Source organism: Metopolophium dirhodum, chromosome 9 (genome assembly GCF_019925205.1).
Source record: "Metopolophium dirhodum isolate CAU chromosome 9, ASM1992520v1, whole genome shotgun sequence".
Taxonomy (NCBI): domain Eukaryota; kingdom Metazoa; phylum Arthropoda; class Insecta; order Hemiptera; family Aphididae; genus Metopolophium; species Metopolophium dirhodum.
Window position 1 is genome coordinate 14063020 of NC_083568.1, and position 18965 is coordinate 14081984.

General features: G+C 24.9%; 1 protein-coding gene across 1 annotated transcript; it reads right to left on the reverse strand.

Annotated features, from left to right (window-relative positions):
- Nucleotides 1-3844: 3844 nt before the first annotated feature.
- LOC132952478 (gastrula zinc finger protein XlCGF58.1-like) lies at nt 3845-12400 on the reverse strand. Its single transcript, XM_061024785.1, has 8 exons — nt 12380-12400; nt 12044-12276; nt 11772-11788; nt 11490-11691; nt 10328-10431; nt 9584-9655; nt 5079-5182; nt 3845-4122 (listed from the first exon to the last, which is right to left on the reverse strand). Exons 1-8 carry the CDS (start codon nt 12398-12400, stop codon nt 3916-3918), a joined length of 960 nt encoding a protein of 319 aa, XP_060880768.1. The 3' UTR covers nt 3845-3915.
- Nucleotides 12401-18965: the final 6565 nt, after the last annotated feature.

The window sequence follows — 18965 nt, forward strand, 5'->3', positions numbered from 1 at the left end:
TTAGGCATTATGTCAGTAACACAAGATATATGCTTCAATGTCCATTATAGTTACTTACATAAAAGGTTGAGATTTGGTGTAGTTTACACATTTACACAGTTTTAACATACATTCTTTTTATTGTTATACTATTTCAGCCTTCTAGTATTTTATGAATCAACATCATATGTTTCCGTAGACTTCCTCTTTGGGCAAATTTTTTAAAACAAAGATTACAACCAAATTTTGGTTGAACTCCACATTCAAACTTCTGGTGATTGTATAAACTACGCTTATATTTATAACTTCGACCGCAATTGTTGTTGCATATAAAATTGTTAACAGGCACTAAAACAAATAACAATTTTATGTTATCTTTTTAAATATAAATGTATCACAAATCGGAAAAAAATTCAAGCATTTATTTAATACAATTTATAATGTTTAATATGTGTATAATAAAGCATAGGGGTATAGGAAAATATTGTATCAATTTTTAATAGTATTCCCAAAATCAAACACTAAAGTTCTGTGTTAATTTTTATACACTCAAATATTCTAACAATATATAGCAGATATCAAAAGAAAAAAATAATAATAAAAATACATTTGATTAATTAGTCCAACAAACAAATCAAATGTTATATCAAAAACTAATAGAAAATAACAGTACTGTAATTTTGAATAATTATGGAAACAAAAATAGTATAAAAACTTTTGATATTTTTAAATGGTTTGTCATGTAAAAGGGGTATATTAATACAAATTTTAATAATATTTACAAATAAATGTTACCAACTAATATATTCAGTGGTTGGGAGTAGCGGGCTAATAGTAGAGATACTACAGTAGCACGCTACTTTATTTGTAGCGATTGACGTAGCGTCTCTACATTATGCCTTAGATAGCGAAATAATATAGCTCACTTAACATTTTCGGTTAGCGTAGCGAAAATTATCATTATTTTTTCGCTATCTACAATCTAATTGGTGATTATTAAAATATCAATTATATTTATATTTGTTTATTTATATTATGTTAATGATTAGTGTATTAGTGAAGTTTATGTCCTGGGTCCTGTCCAAAGACCAAATGTAAAATCAGTACAAACTACAAACACTAGTTTTCAATAAGAACATTTTTAAAAATTTAGAGAAAAAGTAGCACGCTACATTTGAACAATAGTGTTAGACATTTAAAAAAAAGTACCTATCTACTTTTTTTGGGCGAGTAGCTGTAGCGTTAGCGTGTTACAAAAAACTAGTAGCGACCCGATCACTGAATATATTATATATTAGTACCTAATATGATGAAAGTTGAAAACAACAAATAAATATATCAATAGTTCATAATATAATAATACATTATTTTAATAAAATATATGGTTTAAATATTAAAAGAGGATGTACTTGTTCTAAAATGTGTAGTTTTAGGTGCACGCTACACTTGAATTTGTTGTCTCTATCCAACAAGTGCGTAGACAAAGTTTCATTCAGTACTTATAGTTTAGACTTTTAGAGTGAACCAACCTATTAATAATATGAAATTTAATGGTAAAAATGAAGATAGTTGAAAACCCTTCAAGCATCATGTTAGTAGTACAAAATATATTCTTCAAAGTGAAATATAGTTACATAAAATATAGGAAAATTAAGACTTCGTTCAGTTTATTCAGTTAGAAAGTTCAAAGATACAGTCTTTTTATTCTTATGCTAGTCCTACTAATTTATGAATAATAACTAAATGATTCTTTAAAGTTCCTTTTTGGGCAAATTTTTTCAAACAATAATTACAGCTAAATTTTCGTTGAACTCCACATTCATATTTCTGGTGAGCAAGCAAATTACGTTTATATTTATACCTTCGACCGCAATTGTAGCACATAAAACAGTTAAGAGGCACTAAAACAAATAATGTAATTTTCTATATATTTTTTTTAAAATAAGTATGCCCCGAATCAGAGGTTAATAGTTATAAAATAATTCAAGCATTTGATTAACACAAATTATATTAATAAATAGGCATATCATAAGGCATAGTGGGGAGTTAAGAAAATTTTGTGTACAATTTATATTATGTTCCATGCACAAATACAGAAGTTCAAGTGTTAGTTATTGTCATTTAGTACGCCTAAAAGATAAAGATGTAATATCTTATTAGCTTTATTTGCAATATGAATTTATAAACTCTTCAGGCATTATATTATTAACACAAAATATATGTTTCAATATAGATTATTCATTTATACAGTCTTTTAATTATTATACTATCAATTTCAGTATTGTAGTATTTTATAAATCCTCATCATATGTTTCTGTAGATTTCCTTTTAGGGCAAATTGTTTAAAACAATAATAACAGTTGAATTTTGGTTGAACTCCAAATTCATACTTTTGGTGACTGAATAAACTACTTTTATATAATTATAGCGTCGATCCAATTGTTTAAAAAAATACGATGTACAGGCACTAAAACAAATAACATTATTTTCTACGTAATATTTTTAAATATAAGTGTACCCCAAATCTAAAAACAATCCAATCTTTGTTAAATACAAATATAATAGAGCATAGAGAGTAACAATGACAATTTTGTTCTAATTATAAATACAAAATTTAAAGTTTAAATTGCCGTATATTCTAAATAGTAATATTTAGCCGACAAAAAAAACAACAATACAATTGATTTATTATTGAACATAATATACTTTACAATATTTCAGTGGCGTCCAAGGAGGGGGGGGGCTAACGAGCTGAAGCCCCTCCCCCTTGCCTGTATAATATTACTTTAAAAAAAAATATTTATCAAGTTTCAACTGTCAACTATAGTAAGCAAGATGTAAATTTCATATACATCTGCTGACCAGAATGAATTCATTTTTGAAAAAACATTGTATTTGCATACCAATTTTCCTAAAATTATCAGTAATTTTTTGGTAAAAGTATGAACTATTTGTATGAAAAACCTTGTATTAAATTGTCTACCCATACAAAATTAACTGTGGTTTTGACGAAATTTGAACTTTAAATGATTATAAAAAATAACCATGATACCTATGTATCGTTCATATTTTACCTATAATAAAAACTTACGTATTACATTTTTAAGCTTTTTGACCGGATAAATATTTTTTATTAACATTAACAGAAAAAAAATTTAAACTAATCAAATACAATCCAAGTTAGAATGGTATAACCAAGCTGGTTACCAAACAATTTTAATAAAATTTCATTTTTTTTCTCCAATTATTTTAAAAAGCACTGAGCATTTTCAATTTTGACCTGCTAAAAGTACCAACTAGATCCAAATTGCTTCCAACAACGTACATTGGGCATCAAAGCTTATGATCAGAGCATTTTTTCTACCAGAAAAGTTGAAAAGTTACAAACATTTAAATATACATTGAATAAACGTCTGAAATTATTAGACTGGACAAAACAAAAATTAAATTGTAACCAATTTTTAAACCCTCCCCCCCACCATTGAAAAATCCTGCGTACGGCACTGCATTATTTTGTGGACTATTAGCATATTTATGTTTAATGAATTGAGCTTATATCACAGAATAGACATTTTAATTGTAATGTTTTATTTAATTTGTATTTAAAATGTTTGTAAGAGTTGGAATAATATTTATAGGCTTAACTATAACTCTGAGGGTATAAAATATAACACAGGTATATCTTAACTTTAATTAAAATTATGTGGTATTTACTAAGCGTAGATCAATGTAAAATATTTATATATATTAAATATAGTACTGATTTTATTTTCAAAATAGCTTACAAATAGATAAACTCTTCAGGTTATATGATGGGAGCAAAAGAAAAATGTTTCAAAATAAATTATAGTTATATAAAGAATAATTAAGATAATATTTGGCTAGGTTTATTAGGTAGTACAGTTTGAATATACACTTTTTCAATTGTTATTCTGGTTAAAATGTATTATGAATCATAATTAAATGACTCCGTAGACTTCCTTTTTGGGAAAATTTTTTAGAACATATATGACAACCAAATTTTGGTTGAACTCCACATTCAAACTTCTGGTGTGCAAATAAACTACGCTTATATTTATAGCTTCGACCGCAATTGTTGCACATAAAACAGTTTACAGCCACTAAAACAAATAAAATTATGGTCTAAATAATCTTTTTAATTGTAAGTATACCCCTAATCCAAAAATATTCTAAGCAATTGTTAAACAAAAATTGTATTACTAAATATACATATAATAAATAAAATTAATAAAGCATAAGGATACATAATGGGCTGCTTGACTATTTTATCATAGAATAGATACTTCAATTGAAGGTGATTAACGACATTTGTATTTCTTAATGATAGAGCTCTTGGAGCAGAACATTTGGAAAATTAAAAATTTATTAAATATGGAAGTCTATTTAGTATTAAAAAATAAAAATAATTATACGTGGTAAAGCAAGTGACTAAATTATATAAAAAAATAAATTAATTTAAAAATATAAGAACAAAAGTTATTTCATTGTCTATCTGTCGGGTCTTCCTGTTACTATCATATACCTTGTTATGAATACGTTGTTTTATAAAACATACGAGACAAACATTTAAATGGAATATTATTTCCAAAAATAAAAATATTATTATAATTATAGTTAAAAAAATATTATAATATTGATTTGATTTCCCAGTGTTTTCATCCTAGTTTGCACATGTGCATAGCCTTGTGTTTTTGTGCACACTGCATTGCATAAGATAAAATATATACTTGTGACTTCACCTAGAGTTTATTGTTGTAGGCATACGTACATAAAATATACACTGTCCCTTAAAAACCATACTTAGTCTTGTCATTGAGCATACTTCTTATTCCTTATACTATGTAAACTAACTCTTCAGGCATTTTGATGGTAGCAACAAAAATATACTTCAAAATCAATTACAGCCACATAAAAATAAAAATTTGTTAAGGTTAAAGTTTGGTTTATTCAGTTAGACAGTTTAAAGACACAGTATCTTAATTTAAGTATCATTTAAGTTGATCTGTTTTATGCATTGTAAGGAAATGAATCCGTAGATCTCCTCTGTAAAAAAATTGTTTAAGACAAAGATTACAAACAAATATTGGTCGAGCTTCACAATCAAACTCCTGGTGATTCTGTAAACTACGTTTATATTTATAACTTCGACCGCAATCGTTGCACACAAAACAGTTTACAGCCTCTAAAACAAATAACATTATGGTCTATATAATCGTTTTTAATGTAAGTATACTACTATTCAAAAAATATTCTAAGCAATTGTTAAGCAAAAATTACGTGTAATAAATAATAATTAATAAAGCATAAGGATTTAAGACAATTTTGTGTGAAATTTTTAAATGTGCTTCATCGATGAAATACCAAATTTTAAGTGGTAATTTTCGTATACTCATATTAGGTTTTATAATATTCAGTTAACAAAATAAAAAAATAATTATACAAATGACTGATGGTTAGTTCAACAAACAAATTATAAGGTTCATCAAACACTAAAAGAGAAGAACTTAACTGAACAATTAAACAATGTAAACAATAAAAATAAGTATATTAATAACTAGGGCTCGTAAGTTCATGCATCTGCATGTTTTTTTGCTACACAAGAAAACATGCTAACTGAGATACAAATCTGTTTCATAACAATAGTAATAATAATATGAAGTTTGACAGTGCATGTTTTTGCATGTTTTTGGTGTAAAGGCATTTTTAGCATATATTCGATTTTTTACAGTCGTTAGTACATATTACTTAATAAAAATATTTTTTAGACATATTTGAAAAATGTCTTGTTTTTTTATTAACATTTCCCGTTTACAAAATTATAGTATTGATTTATTTTTATTCTCGTGTGAGTGTGTGACTATCTAGTGTCCTAGTACATGATTTTATGCGTTTTACGTAGTACCGCGAAAACAATGTAATTGCTACCACTACCATCCTCCACGGTACAAAGTTTGTCGTCGAAACGAACCTGTACAGGCATGTACACGCATGCAGCTTCTCACCAATCCGCTTTTATAATTTTGTTCATTGGTATAGTATAGTTTTCTTGCACTCGCCGATGAGTTTACTCGTGTGAGTCGTATGCGTTCAATTTCCGGTTTTAGCGTTTTCATGTGAGGTATAGGTACCATACACATTAATCCTATTTTATTTAAACAATGCAAAAAGAAAAACAAACAGTTGCGGGCAGTTTGCAAATTTTTGTGGCGGAATTTGAATTTTTTAAAATGCATGGATTTATTCTTATTATTTTAAAATTTGTTCATGATTTTTTTACATAGTGCATATTTTGAGTGCATAATTTAAAAATGTTAGGGCATATAAATGCATAATTTCGAACTTTTAGTGCATATTTCAATGCATATTTTGACAATTTTTAGTGCATGAATGCAAGCTTATTTATGCATTTTTTAGTGCATGAAGTTACGAGCCCTGTTAATAGCTATAAAAATGATATATATTATACGTGTTAAAAAAATAATTAATATTGTGATGGTTTCAAGACATTTTACAAATAATTTAACTATGCGTAATCTCCGTCTTACACACGTTTGACATACCAAATTTTTGTTCACCAGTTTCAAAAGTGTGCTGTTAGTTTTGATATTTAAGTGAATTGCCCTATTATAAAATTTAAAGGTAAGATTATTATTTAGGGGCCTACATGGACTTTTATTAATATTATTATTTTTAAGTAAGTTATGTTCATTTTGAAACTGTACATTTTAAAATGATCTCATAACTTAAAATTAATGATATCAAAAAAGCCTACATGGGGTCCTATAGATAAAAATCTTACCTTTACATTTTATAATGGGTCGATTTACTGTAACTCTGTTCAGCGTAAGAAATCTTCAGTTCTGCATGCCCCCCCACGTCACCCTGCTATTGAAACTGGTTGACCTAGGGCAGGGTGTTGTGTGGGAGAATCAGTTTTGGTCGGTACAAGGCGCGGTATCTCTTGCTGAATTGAGTATAATATCAAAACTAACAGCACACTATTGAAACTGGTGAATGAAAATTGCAATGTATTTTGTGTGTAAGACGGAGACAGCAGGTAGAATACTAGGATGTCCTCTTAAGTCATTGTATTGGTACAATATATGATTCAAAATAAAATAGGACTGAACTATTAGGTAAATAATATTGTATTGTATGTATTCCTTGACATGCATTTCTATTTTGTATAATATTAGCATATGGATTTTTAGCATAATGGGCTGCTTTACTATTTTATTACAAAATAGATACTTTAATTGAGGTGATTTATAGCATTTTTATTTTAAATGTTAGAGCTCTTGGAGCAGAACATTTGGAAAATTGGAAATTTATTAAATATGGAAGTCTATTCAGTATTAAAAAATAAATTTTAAAATATTGATTAGAACAAAGTTATTTTATCTGTCGGGTCTTCCTTTTACTATTTGTATACATTGTTATGAATACTTTGTATTATAAAACATACAAGACAAACATTTAACTGGAATATTATTTTCATAAATAAAAATTATCATCAGAGTTTGCACATGTGCATTTCTTTGTGTTTTTTTGCATACTGCATTGTATAAGATTAAATATACATTTGTGACTTCCCCTAGAGGCCTAGAGTTTATTGTTGGTTGAACAGGTACTTAAAATATACATTGCCCCTTAAAAAAACATGCATAGTCTTGTCATTGGTTATACTTCTTATTCCTTATACTATGTAAACTAACTCTTCAGGCATTTCGTTGGTAACAACAAATATATACTACAAAATAAATTACACCCACATAAAAGATACAATTTGTTAGGATTAAAGTTTGGTTTAATCAGTTATAAAGTTTAAAGATACAGTATCTTAATTGTCATTTTAGTTATACTATTTTATGAATTGTAAGCAAATGAATCCGTAGACTTCCTTTTTGAGAAAATTTTTTATAACAAAGATTACAACCAAATTTTGGTTGAACTCCACATTCAAACTTCTGGTGATTATATAAACTACGCTTATATTTATAACTTCGACCGCAATTGTTGCACATAAAACAGTTTACAGCAACTAAAACAAATAACATTATGGTCTATATAATCGTTTTAGATGTAATTATACCCCTATTACAAAATTATTCTAAGCCACTGTTAAACAGAAATTGTATTACTAAATGTACGTATAATAAATAATAATTAATAAAGCATAAGGATTTAAGACAATTTTGTATGAATTTTTTAAATGTTTTTCATCGATCAAATACTAAATCTTAAGTATTAATTTGGGTATACTCATATCAGGTTTTATAATATTCAGTTAACAAAATAAAAAAATTATACAAATGACTGATTGTTAGTTCAACAAACAAATTATAAGGTTCATCAAACACTAAAAGATAAGAACTTAACAATGTAAGTTAACTTTTCAGGCATTTTGTTGGTAGCAACAAATGTTTACTTCAAAATCTATTAGTGTCATAAAATATACAATTTGTTAAGGTTAAAGTTCGGTTTATTCAGTTATACAGTTTAAAGACACAGTATCTTAATTGTCATTTTAATTAAAGTATTTTATGAATTGTAAGCAAATGATATCGTAGATTTCCTCTGTGGAGAAATTTTTTAAAACAAATATCACAACCAAATTTTGGTTGAACTCCACAATCAAATTTCTTGTGAGAAAATAAATTACGCTTATATTTAAAACGTTGACCGCAATTGTTGCATATAAAACAATTAACAGGCACTAAAACAAATAATATTATTTTTTATGTAATCATTTAAATGTAAGTGTACCCCAAATCTAAAAATAACTATTATAAAATGAATAAGCACTTGTTAAATATAAATTATTTTATTACATCTATTTAACCGTAAACGTTTGAAATTAATCATTTTGATTGTTTTCAAACATTTAAGACAAATAATTCAATGCACTTTCAAATATGTAATGTAGAAATAAATCTGATATGAAAATAATAAATGTGTTATGTCTCATAACAGGCAATTAAGAATAAACAATAAACATATTTTTTATAAGTTAATCTAAGATAAATATTTTTTATGGTCAACCATGTTCCAACATTATTTTGAAGAAAAATAAATAAATATAAATAGTAGGAACCTAATAATATTTGAACATTTTATTAGACATTATTTTGACTAAAATTAAAAGTTATAACTATAACACACAAAAATAAATACAACTTTATTTCATAATAAAATAATAAATTATTTTAATACAAATGTAACAGGTACAACCTCCATGTATACTATTGATTATTTAGCTAATAATTATTATTTTTAATAATAAAATAATGTACCTAACAATTTTTAATTGATATAAACTAACTATTACGTAGTACATCATTTTTATTTTCATACATAAAAATTCTTAAACATATTACTCATCTGAAGATTTATCAACGTATTTAGGTATATGAAGTATTGTTTTTATTCCTAGAAATATATTTGTGTACTATCAACATATGATTTTTTAAATTATCGGGCCGCTTAACCATTTTATCACAGAATAGACACTTCAACTGCGGTATTTTATTGCATTCGTATTTTAAATGTTTGTAAAGGCTGGAATAGTATTTGTAGGTTTTACCGCAATTTTGAGGGCATAAGTATACATCTTCAGAGCTATTTAATAATGATGTTGTATTATATGCGTGGGAACCTGAAAAAAAATTCAATATTATAATTGCTTTTTTATGCAAAATAGTTTACAAATACTCTTCAGGCATTATGTTGGTAGCACACATTATAATATGCTACAAAATGTATTATAGTTACATAAAAAAAAAGAGGGTAAAGGTTTGGTTTGGTTTAGTTTATTCAGTTATATAGTTTAAAAATACAGTATTGTAATTGTTATTCTTGTTAAACTATTTTATGAATAAAAATTAAATGTTTCCGTAAAGTTCCTCTTAGTGCAAATTGTTTAAAACAAAGATTACAGCTAAATTTTGGTTGAACTCCACATTCAAATTTCTGGTGTGCAAATAAACTATGCTTATATTTATAACTTCGACCGCAATTGTTGCACATAAAACAGTTTACACGCACTAAAACAAATAAGATTTTTCTATGTTATCTTTTTAAATATATATGGCTCCAAAAACCCAAATAAACAGTTAAAAAATAATCAATACATTTTTTAATATACCTATAATTATCTAAACACCGCTATTTTAGTTAACTGTGGGAAGTATTTCAAATGTGTTCCATTGATTGAATAATGAAGTCTGCTTTAATTTTTCTATATAATTTAAAAAACAGAAAAAAATAACATATAGCCTATTTCAAATGTAGTAACTATACCTATACTCTGTTTAAAATAAGAACACACCTCGGGGCGACCCGTTTTTGTCGGCGGCATTCAGGTCATCTTCTGTTTGTAACCTTTGCCAGGTAGTATTGCCACGTCCCTGTGCTGTAGCTGACTGCCAAGGTCTGTTCTTATTTTGAACAGAGTATAGTTAATTTACATTAAGTTAAACTTAATCATACATTAAGCTAAACTAAAAAAATGGAACATAAAATGAAGATTTGTTTTATTGGTTAGACATATCAATTTTATTTCCAAGTGTAAAATATGAGATAGATGTTTATTTTGTGTATTATGTGTTTTGTTATAAATACACAAAATAAATAGAATGATTTAGGATGAACTTAGGGCAAACCCTTTATATTCTTTACCAATATGCCTTCAATAAAAATTATCAAGACAATGAGCATGGAATAAACGAAACGCATGAACCTAACCAAATAGGACCACAAAAAAAAGTATAAAAACATTAATAATCATACAAAAACACTTTATTAATAAGACACAACATATCAACATCAATGCTCGATTAAAAAAATACATACATAATAATATGCTATACTAGAGAGCGCACATCCACACACTCTCAACATGTCTCAGCTCATTTGCCTCATTGACTTACTAAAATTATTGCTTATATTACTTATCTTATAATCTCCTATGTAGCAGTTAAAATCATAAGCGTTCTCAGACTTTTGGTTCCGGGAGAGCTCATTAAAAATTAGGGCACACAAGAATTTTAAAAGCCATTAGGTACAGGCAGTTTTATTACAATTTTAACAATTCTTACATTAAAAATTGATCAAAAACTCTATTTAAATAATAAGAAGTGTATGTCTAGATAAACTAAGTTATGTAGAAAACTATACAAAAATGCAGTTTTAAACGAAATGGGCCTAACAACCTCCTTAACACTAAAAAAAAAATTAAATAAAACAACACAAACACAGCATATAATTAGGAAGTAGGGTCCCTGGAACCCCCCTTTCTATCATGCCGTCTAGTATACTTGTACCCTACATATTACATACACATGATGTTGCACACAGTTTATTACAGATTTTATCTTGTTCGTTCTAATAAAAAAAAAAAAAAAAATACTCAAAAACTAAATATCTTAGGGACTAGGGTAATTTATTTTTTATTAACAAATATTATTTTATTAGAAAAATGATGAACTAACTGCATATGCGTTCTTAAATTATCCGGACGCTTAGACCTTTTATCGCAGAAAAGACACCGAAATTGTGGTGCTTTATTGCATTCATATTTTAAGTGTTTGTTTAGACAGGGTATATTTTTATAGCTTCTGCCACAATTTTGAGGGCATAAAATTACTTCTTCGTTTCTGTTGACCAATGATGCACTACTTGGTATACGCATTTCTGTGAAAAAAAAAATTAAAATTAATTAATGTTAAACAAATAATTAAACTAATTATTATGTTAGAAGCACAAATATTTACGCAAAAATGCATTATAACTTACAGTTAATTTATAAGATAATTAGAAGGTGAAGATTATTAGGTACATTTAGTTTTCTACAAGATATTTTTTGTTTGCAACAAGCCACTAAATCCCAAAATATTCCATAACATTTCATTTAAAAAAATATATTAATTCTGTATAATAATAGGATAAAGTTTATTTTATGGCAAAACAATAATTTAAATATATAATAGATATTCAATAATTAATAATTATAAATTAACAATGTGTATTCTATACTGTTATTTACATAACACAGTTATGTATTCTAATCATATGTATCTTGTGATTGATACGTTGCTTGAAAGGCTTACGGCAAATAACGCATTCGAATTTAGGATTCACTCCGCATTCATACTTCAGGTGTCTAGCGACACTGCCTTTGTGCTTATACTTACGGCCACATCTGTTAGGGCAATGAATATCTTCTTCAACGTCCACCGAATGAGTACCTATAATAGTATAACAAACAAAAACCCGTGTCTATCAACTATAATTTTACACTGACAGCAACAAGCAACAATAAAGCTCCCATAAATGCAAAGAAATAAAAATAAAGCTCTGTTATAAAGTAGTTTGGATATACTATTTCTTTGGAACTAAGCATTAGTTATTTATTTACACATTTTGAATATAACTATTTAGCTCTTTAAATTTAAATTACAACTATCTCTCAATATTTAAATATGTTAAAAAAATAAAGTAGATCAATTCTTTTTTTAATTATATACTGATAATAATTAAATTATGTGTATATTTATACAAAATAAATAATAATTATTAATCATACTAACATATTAATATTAAAACTAGAATATGAAATTAATGATAAATTGTTAGGATAACATAATTAAAGAACTTGAGTAAAATTTTAATTCTGGTTGAGTTACATACCATTTAAAAATTTCGTAACAAATACAGCAAACTTTTCCAATGATCACTGCTAATTTCCACAATGAAAGCATTCATTGACATCATAAAATGTATTTATTTAACAAAAAAAAAAACATTAAAATTATGTTTTTACTGCAAATATTGTTCATCTTTGTGCCAAAGTAAATTGGTTCATCTAGAAGTAAAACAAATGTAAAATTAATATAATTAAAAGAATAAGTACCGTACAACTTTATATTTTTTATAAAATTGACATGAAATAATATCTTTTATTCTTTAAATGTTTAGATAGGTAATAAAAATTGTTTCTTCTTTGTACTTTCACAATTGATACTTCATTCTGATATGCTGAAAATTTTAAAAACTAATTTTATAGTACTTTTATTGTACATAACTGCCTAATATTTTTGATAAATTAATTATATAGAATTTATGGTCAATGGTGCGAGATAATTTTTTGAAATTGTGTTATGATTATGTTCAATAAATAATATTTACAATTCAAATAGTGTATTCAAAATATAAACACGCATTTCTATTTCATACATTTATTATTAAAAGTAAAATATATAAAACTTATTAATAAGATAATCTCATATTCTCATTGTTATATTATGACATATAAATTTAAATTTGTACTCCCATAGAATGTATACTTAACACCTAAATTATTTATACATATCAAAAGGATAATATAGCATTATATATTTTTATTACTAGCATATTATGAATCACAAGTTTTATATACTTTTTTAAACATAAAATACTTTTTTATTTTTGTCTTTTAGGATATGTTATTAATATAATATTACAATAAACACAAAGTTAATAATAATCTGAGCACTAAAAATATCACATAAAAAAATTGTTATTTTTTTTTTTTACAAACAATAAGAAAATTAACATAACAAATATTATATAAAAAAAAACTGTCTATTAAGCAATTTTGAGACAAATTGAATGATTGTAAGATACTTATACTTTTAGTCATTGACGTTTTACAACGATATAAACTGCAACAATCATAATATAGTTATGATTACATTATTACTAAAATAATTATTTTTAACAATAACAATATTATAGACAATGAATTGTGTTAACATTATACTGTTGTTTAAATTACTCCTATAACTATTACTACATTCTTTGGGTTTGTTACACTGAAAAATAATATGACAATAAATAAAAAAAAATACATACATTATTATATGATACCTGATAATATAGAAACAAATTAATAATTTTAAACACAAACCAGTTAAAACAATGATTTTAATAAGTACACAAAATATATTAAACTAAAATAAAACAAAATGAATACCTTAGTGATTTTTCATTATTCATACATACAGTTTAAAATTATAATTATAATACAATTTGAAATATAAGTATAAGTATTATTAAGTTATAAAAAAAATGTTCTATTCATATTAATTTAAATTATTTATTCTATTATATAAATGATACATTTTTTATCTAAGTTCTAATGGTTTTTAGAATACATTATATTCTGAAAATACGATAACAACTGTTTCTTATGATAAATATTATTTATTAATTAATTTGATTTTTTTTTTGTATGATGATTGAAAAGTAAAATGATTTTTATGATACCTAATATATGTCAATAGTATTTTTACTTATAAACATGGTCTATACAGATAATATTTTGTAGTGTATGCTGTAAATGCAATACAATACACATATGTTTTGATCAATAAATAAGTTAATACAATATAACTAAAACTTTGACAGTATAATATTGTATGCATGATACTGGACATTTCCATTTATTAACTAGTGACAAATGTGAAACAATTTATTTAATTTTTAGTCATAATTCTAGACTAAAAGGAATCAGCCTTCGAGTTATGACCTACAACTATTTCAATGTGTAAAATTAATAAAATAGTAATTGACATAAATAATTTTATGAACTATTTAACCAAAATTGCAAGAGTCAATATGTTTATTCTAAAAACATACTTTATATAACTATTAACTTTTGAGTGGCATATATTTTTTCACATTTTATACAAAATTAAACAAATATAAGAAAATGAGATCTCTTTGAACTTGAACTATATTATAATATAGAAAACCTGGATTTGTCCATAACCAATTTTAAAAATGTAATAATACTTATAACAAATAATACATACAAATGTTTTGTTCAAGAATGTTATACTTCTATATCTAAAATGTTATACTTAAATCGTCAATTCACCAATTTATTTACGCTACTTAAGTTGTTTAAAACTTTTATCAATGCCATGTATTGACATTAAATGCATCTTAAATGTTTCTGGTTGCTTATAAGTTTTACCACATATGAGGCACTTGAATTGCGGCTCTATACCACATTCATACTTCAGATGTCGTACCAAACCTTTTTTGTATTTGTATTTTCGAGAACATTGTCTTGGACAGTAAAACATTCCATCACTATATCGTTGTACTAAAATTCCTGAAACATGTGAATTGCCCACAAGCATAAAATAAAATTGCAGTTAGAATGTGCATTAATTTCATGCAAACGTTCGGTAAATCTATAAGCTGAGACTTATGAAGTAGTGGGAAAGCAAACTAACAATAGAACATAATAATTAAATATACTATAAAATATGTAATATTATTAGTTATTTATTTATATTTGTCAATTAATAACAAATATAATAGGGATTAAAAATATAAACATGCACAATATACTTATAATAATATTTGAACTTTATTTGTGTAATGTAAAATTATTCATAGTTAGTTATTTCATTGAAAGTCCTTGATAATTTATATTAATATAAATTAAAATAACTTTTTTTGAACTGTATAATATTATTACATTTACTAAAATAAATTTAATTTTAATACATTTCAAACATTTCTTAAGTACATTATTTAAAAGTCATAAAATTATAATATATTATACAATGTAAGATATAGGTATCATAAAGTAGCTTTAAAAATTAAACAAAAAAAAACATTCAATTTAATTAGATTTGCATACATTTGCATAACTATTATAATATATAAAGTGGACCACAGAAATAAAAGTATTTCAAGTACTTATTATTAAAAAAAATATATCATGAACCCAAAAGTATAAATTTTGAATGATTTTTAAACAAACCAGTGTTGATGCATATTTATTATTAATCAATCAAACCAAATCAAAAATATAATTTAATTAATTATTCAATTATGGTAACTTTGTTTTTTTATGTTCTTTAATGATCTTATGGTTGCTATGTCCATAAAATCACATTTCAAAAGACTCCTATGTAGCCGCTATAATGCTATATAATGTAATATAATTCAATACAATAATAGCTTCATTTAATAATAATTTACAATCTATAAACCAAAAATATAAATTAACTTACCTATATTTTCTTTTATCAGCATAATAAATATAGTAATAAAGATATAATATCTTTTGTTTTTGTATAATATCTTGGTTTTACTTTTTATATTTTAAAAATATTTTAAGTACTGCATAACGTTTTTATATATTAAAAATAAAAAGTAAAAAAACTGATAATACCTACTATAATAGTAAAAAATTCTGTATAATATAAGTTTAATCTATATAAGATATAACACATAATATCATATATTCGACTAAATAATAAATATTTTAAGTTGGATATTTAACTATATCATTATATTATATAATGAATTATAAAATTATCATAGCAATATCTAATTGCCATAACACATCTTTAATATCATATCTACTAGTTAACTCGTCTTAATTTGTAAAAAAAAATTGTTCAAAACTTAAAGTGCATAATTAACACAAAATTACAAAATAAATTCATGGTTAAGTAAATAATTTGAAAAAAATATTTTCTTGTCTCTCACCTTACCTTTAACTCCAAGCTTGAGGATGTTTATAAATTAAATGAAGACCTGAAATAATGAATTTATCTACTATACAGTTTGTCCCAAAAGTCCCATATCATTTTAAGTATCTCCCTTGGAAAATCAATATTTTTAAATGCAGTTTTTTTTACAGTATTTAGTATGAAAATTCTGATTGAATAGCATAAGTTTCGAATTTTTTTTCCAAAATTCAAAAATTTCCGAATATTTTTTTTAGACAATTAGTTTGTTAAATTTCCAAGATTTTTTCATTATATTTTTTTAACAGTTCAAAAAAAAAGTATTAAAATTTAATGAAAATTGACCAAGTTTGCCTCAAAGTTAGTGCTAATTATTATTTTAAATTTTTTAAAAATAATAGTGAAATATATATTTATATACCGAGAATCAATTATAGTTTGTTTTTCCCACAATATTACCTATATTGTTCGAACCTTGAAATTTGGAATATTTTTATATTTATAAGTGTTAAAAATATTAATCCCTAGGTACCCATCCTACCAGTCAAATCTGAGTTTAACTCATAAATATAGATTTTTTTTGCTTTTTCTTACATACCAAAAGACTAAAAAGATTTAAATAATTTAAATAATAAATGTTTTTCAATTGTTTGGGTATTAAGTTTTCTGAGTGATGAAATGTGGGTGAAATCAAATGAGATCAAAAAATAAATAAATATAAATAATTCTAGTAGCCGGAATTCAATAACAGTTTCAAATCATTTTATCCCGTAAATAATAACGTTAATAACTGACAACAAAAAAACTGCATTAAAAATATTTTATCTGGATAACTTTATATATTATTGATATTTTTTTACTTACTCTTAATTTAAATGTGGTTTTAGTTTAAGTTATGTTTAAAAGTAAAAAAGTAGAACAAGAAAATATGTATTATTAATAAGATGTAACATTTGCTGGTTAAATATTTGTTTGCTTATAAATTTGTCCAAGATGGAAAAATATAGTATATACTATGTATAAAATATAATATAATAACTAGGATTTGAATTTAAATGCCCTTTCAAAAATTGAATTTATGAAATTTAACTCTGAAAGATGTTTTAAAAATTTTTTGAATTGAACCCGGATTTCATCAGAAATCAAGACAAATTTGTGAATCATTTACTTCAAAACCATCAAACTTATGTTTCTTTAGTACAATATGTATATTTATATATTATATATTTGTTTTTTAATATTTCTAGAAAGAGGTTAAAAAATTACCAAAAACTTGACTTTTGGATACATTGAAGACCCTCTATCCTAAATACTTACAAGTCACAAAAGACAAAATTACAAATCTACAAATCACAATCCATTCAAATTCTAACAAGCCAGTATAAAATGCTAATGTTTAGAAAATATCAAATTACATTCAACCAGCTATTTATTTTTGTTAGTAAGTTAATCATATAAAATAGAACCTATGAATAGGTAAGTTAATTTAACTGATAAACAGAAATAATGAAATAATATTTACCTTATTGATTTTGAATAACTTCTGAGAGACAAGAAAATATATATTTTTTTAGTTATGGTTGTGCATGTTTTTGATTAAATGCAGGGGCATGCTCAAGGGCCCTGTTCAACCGACCCGCTTCCGCATGTATACTTGACAAATATGTACTTACACATAATTATGATTCTTATATTTTTCAATTTTAGATCAGGCAATTTGCTAGTTTTTTTTCAATCCACCCATCCCCAATCAAAAGTTCTGAGCACGCCTCTAATTATATGTACCATAATATTGTATAGTACTATGCTATACTATAGTATAATATGTACAATGTACATCAGTACAGATTTAATTGTTTTTAATGTGACAAAATAATTTATCTAAATGTATACTAGTTACTAAATAATGTTCTACATTTTTAATACATTGTCTTTTCATAATTTTCCATTTTATTTGGATTATGTTTTTAAACATGATAGATATGCATATTTCTGTTACCATAAATTATGAAAATTCAGGCAATGCAATAATTAACTAGAACTTGTACTAATTAAATCAAATTAATATTTTTTTTATGTAATTTTTAAACACAATCGGAAACTGAGAGAAAATTCAAGAGTTTATTTTTAATGTCACCTTTTTATAATTTTTACAAGAAATCTTCCTATTAAGTCTTCTTATATAGGTACATAGCACCAAAATATTTGTGTATGAAAATAAAACATATTTTGATAGTTCCAAGATAATTCATAAGAAGACTTATATACTAATGTCTAGCCAATTTTAAAAATTTTAAAACTTCATTTATTTAGGTTAATTATTGTAAATAATGTACAATAACTTATTATGCATATCTATGGATTATTTAAAAAAAAACCTTTATTGAGCAGTAAATGTGTTATGTTGTTATATGTAGATTTGAGCTTTAATTA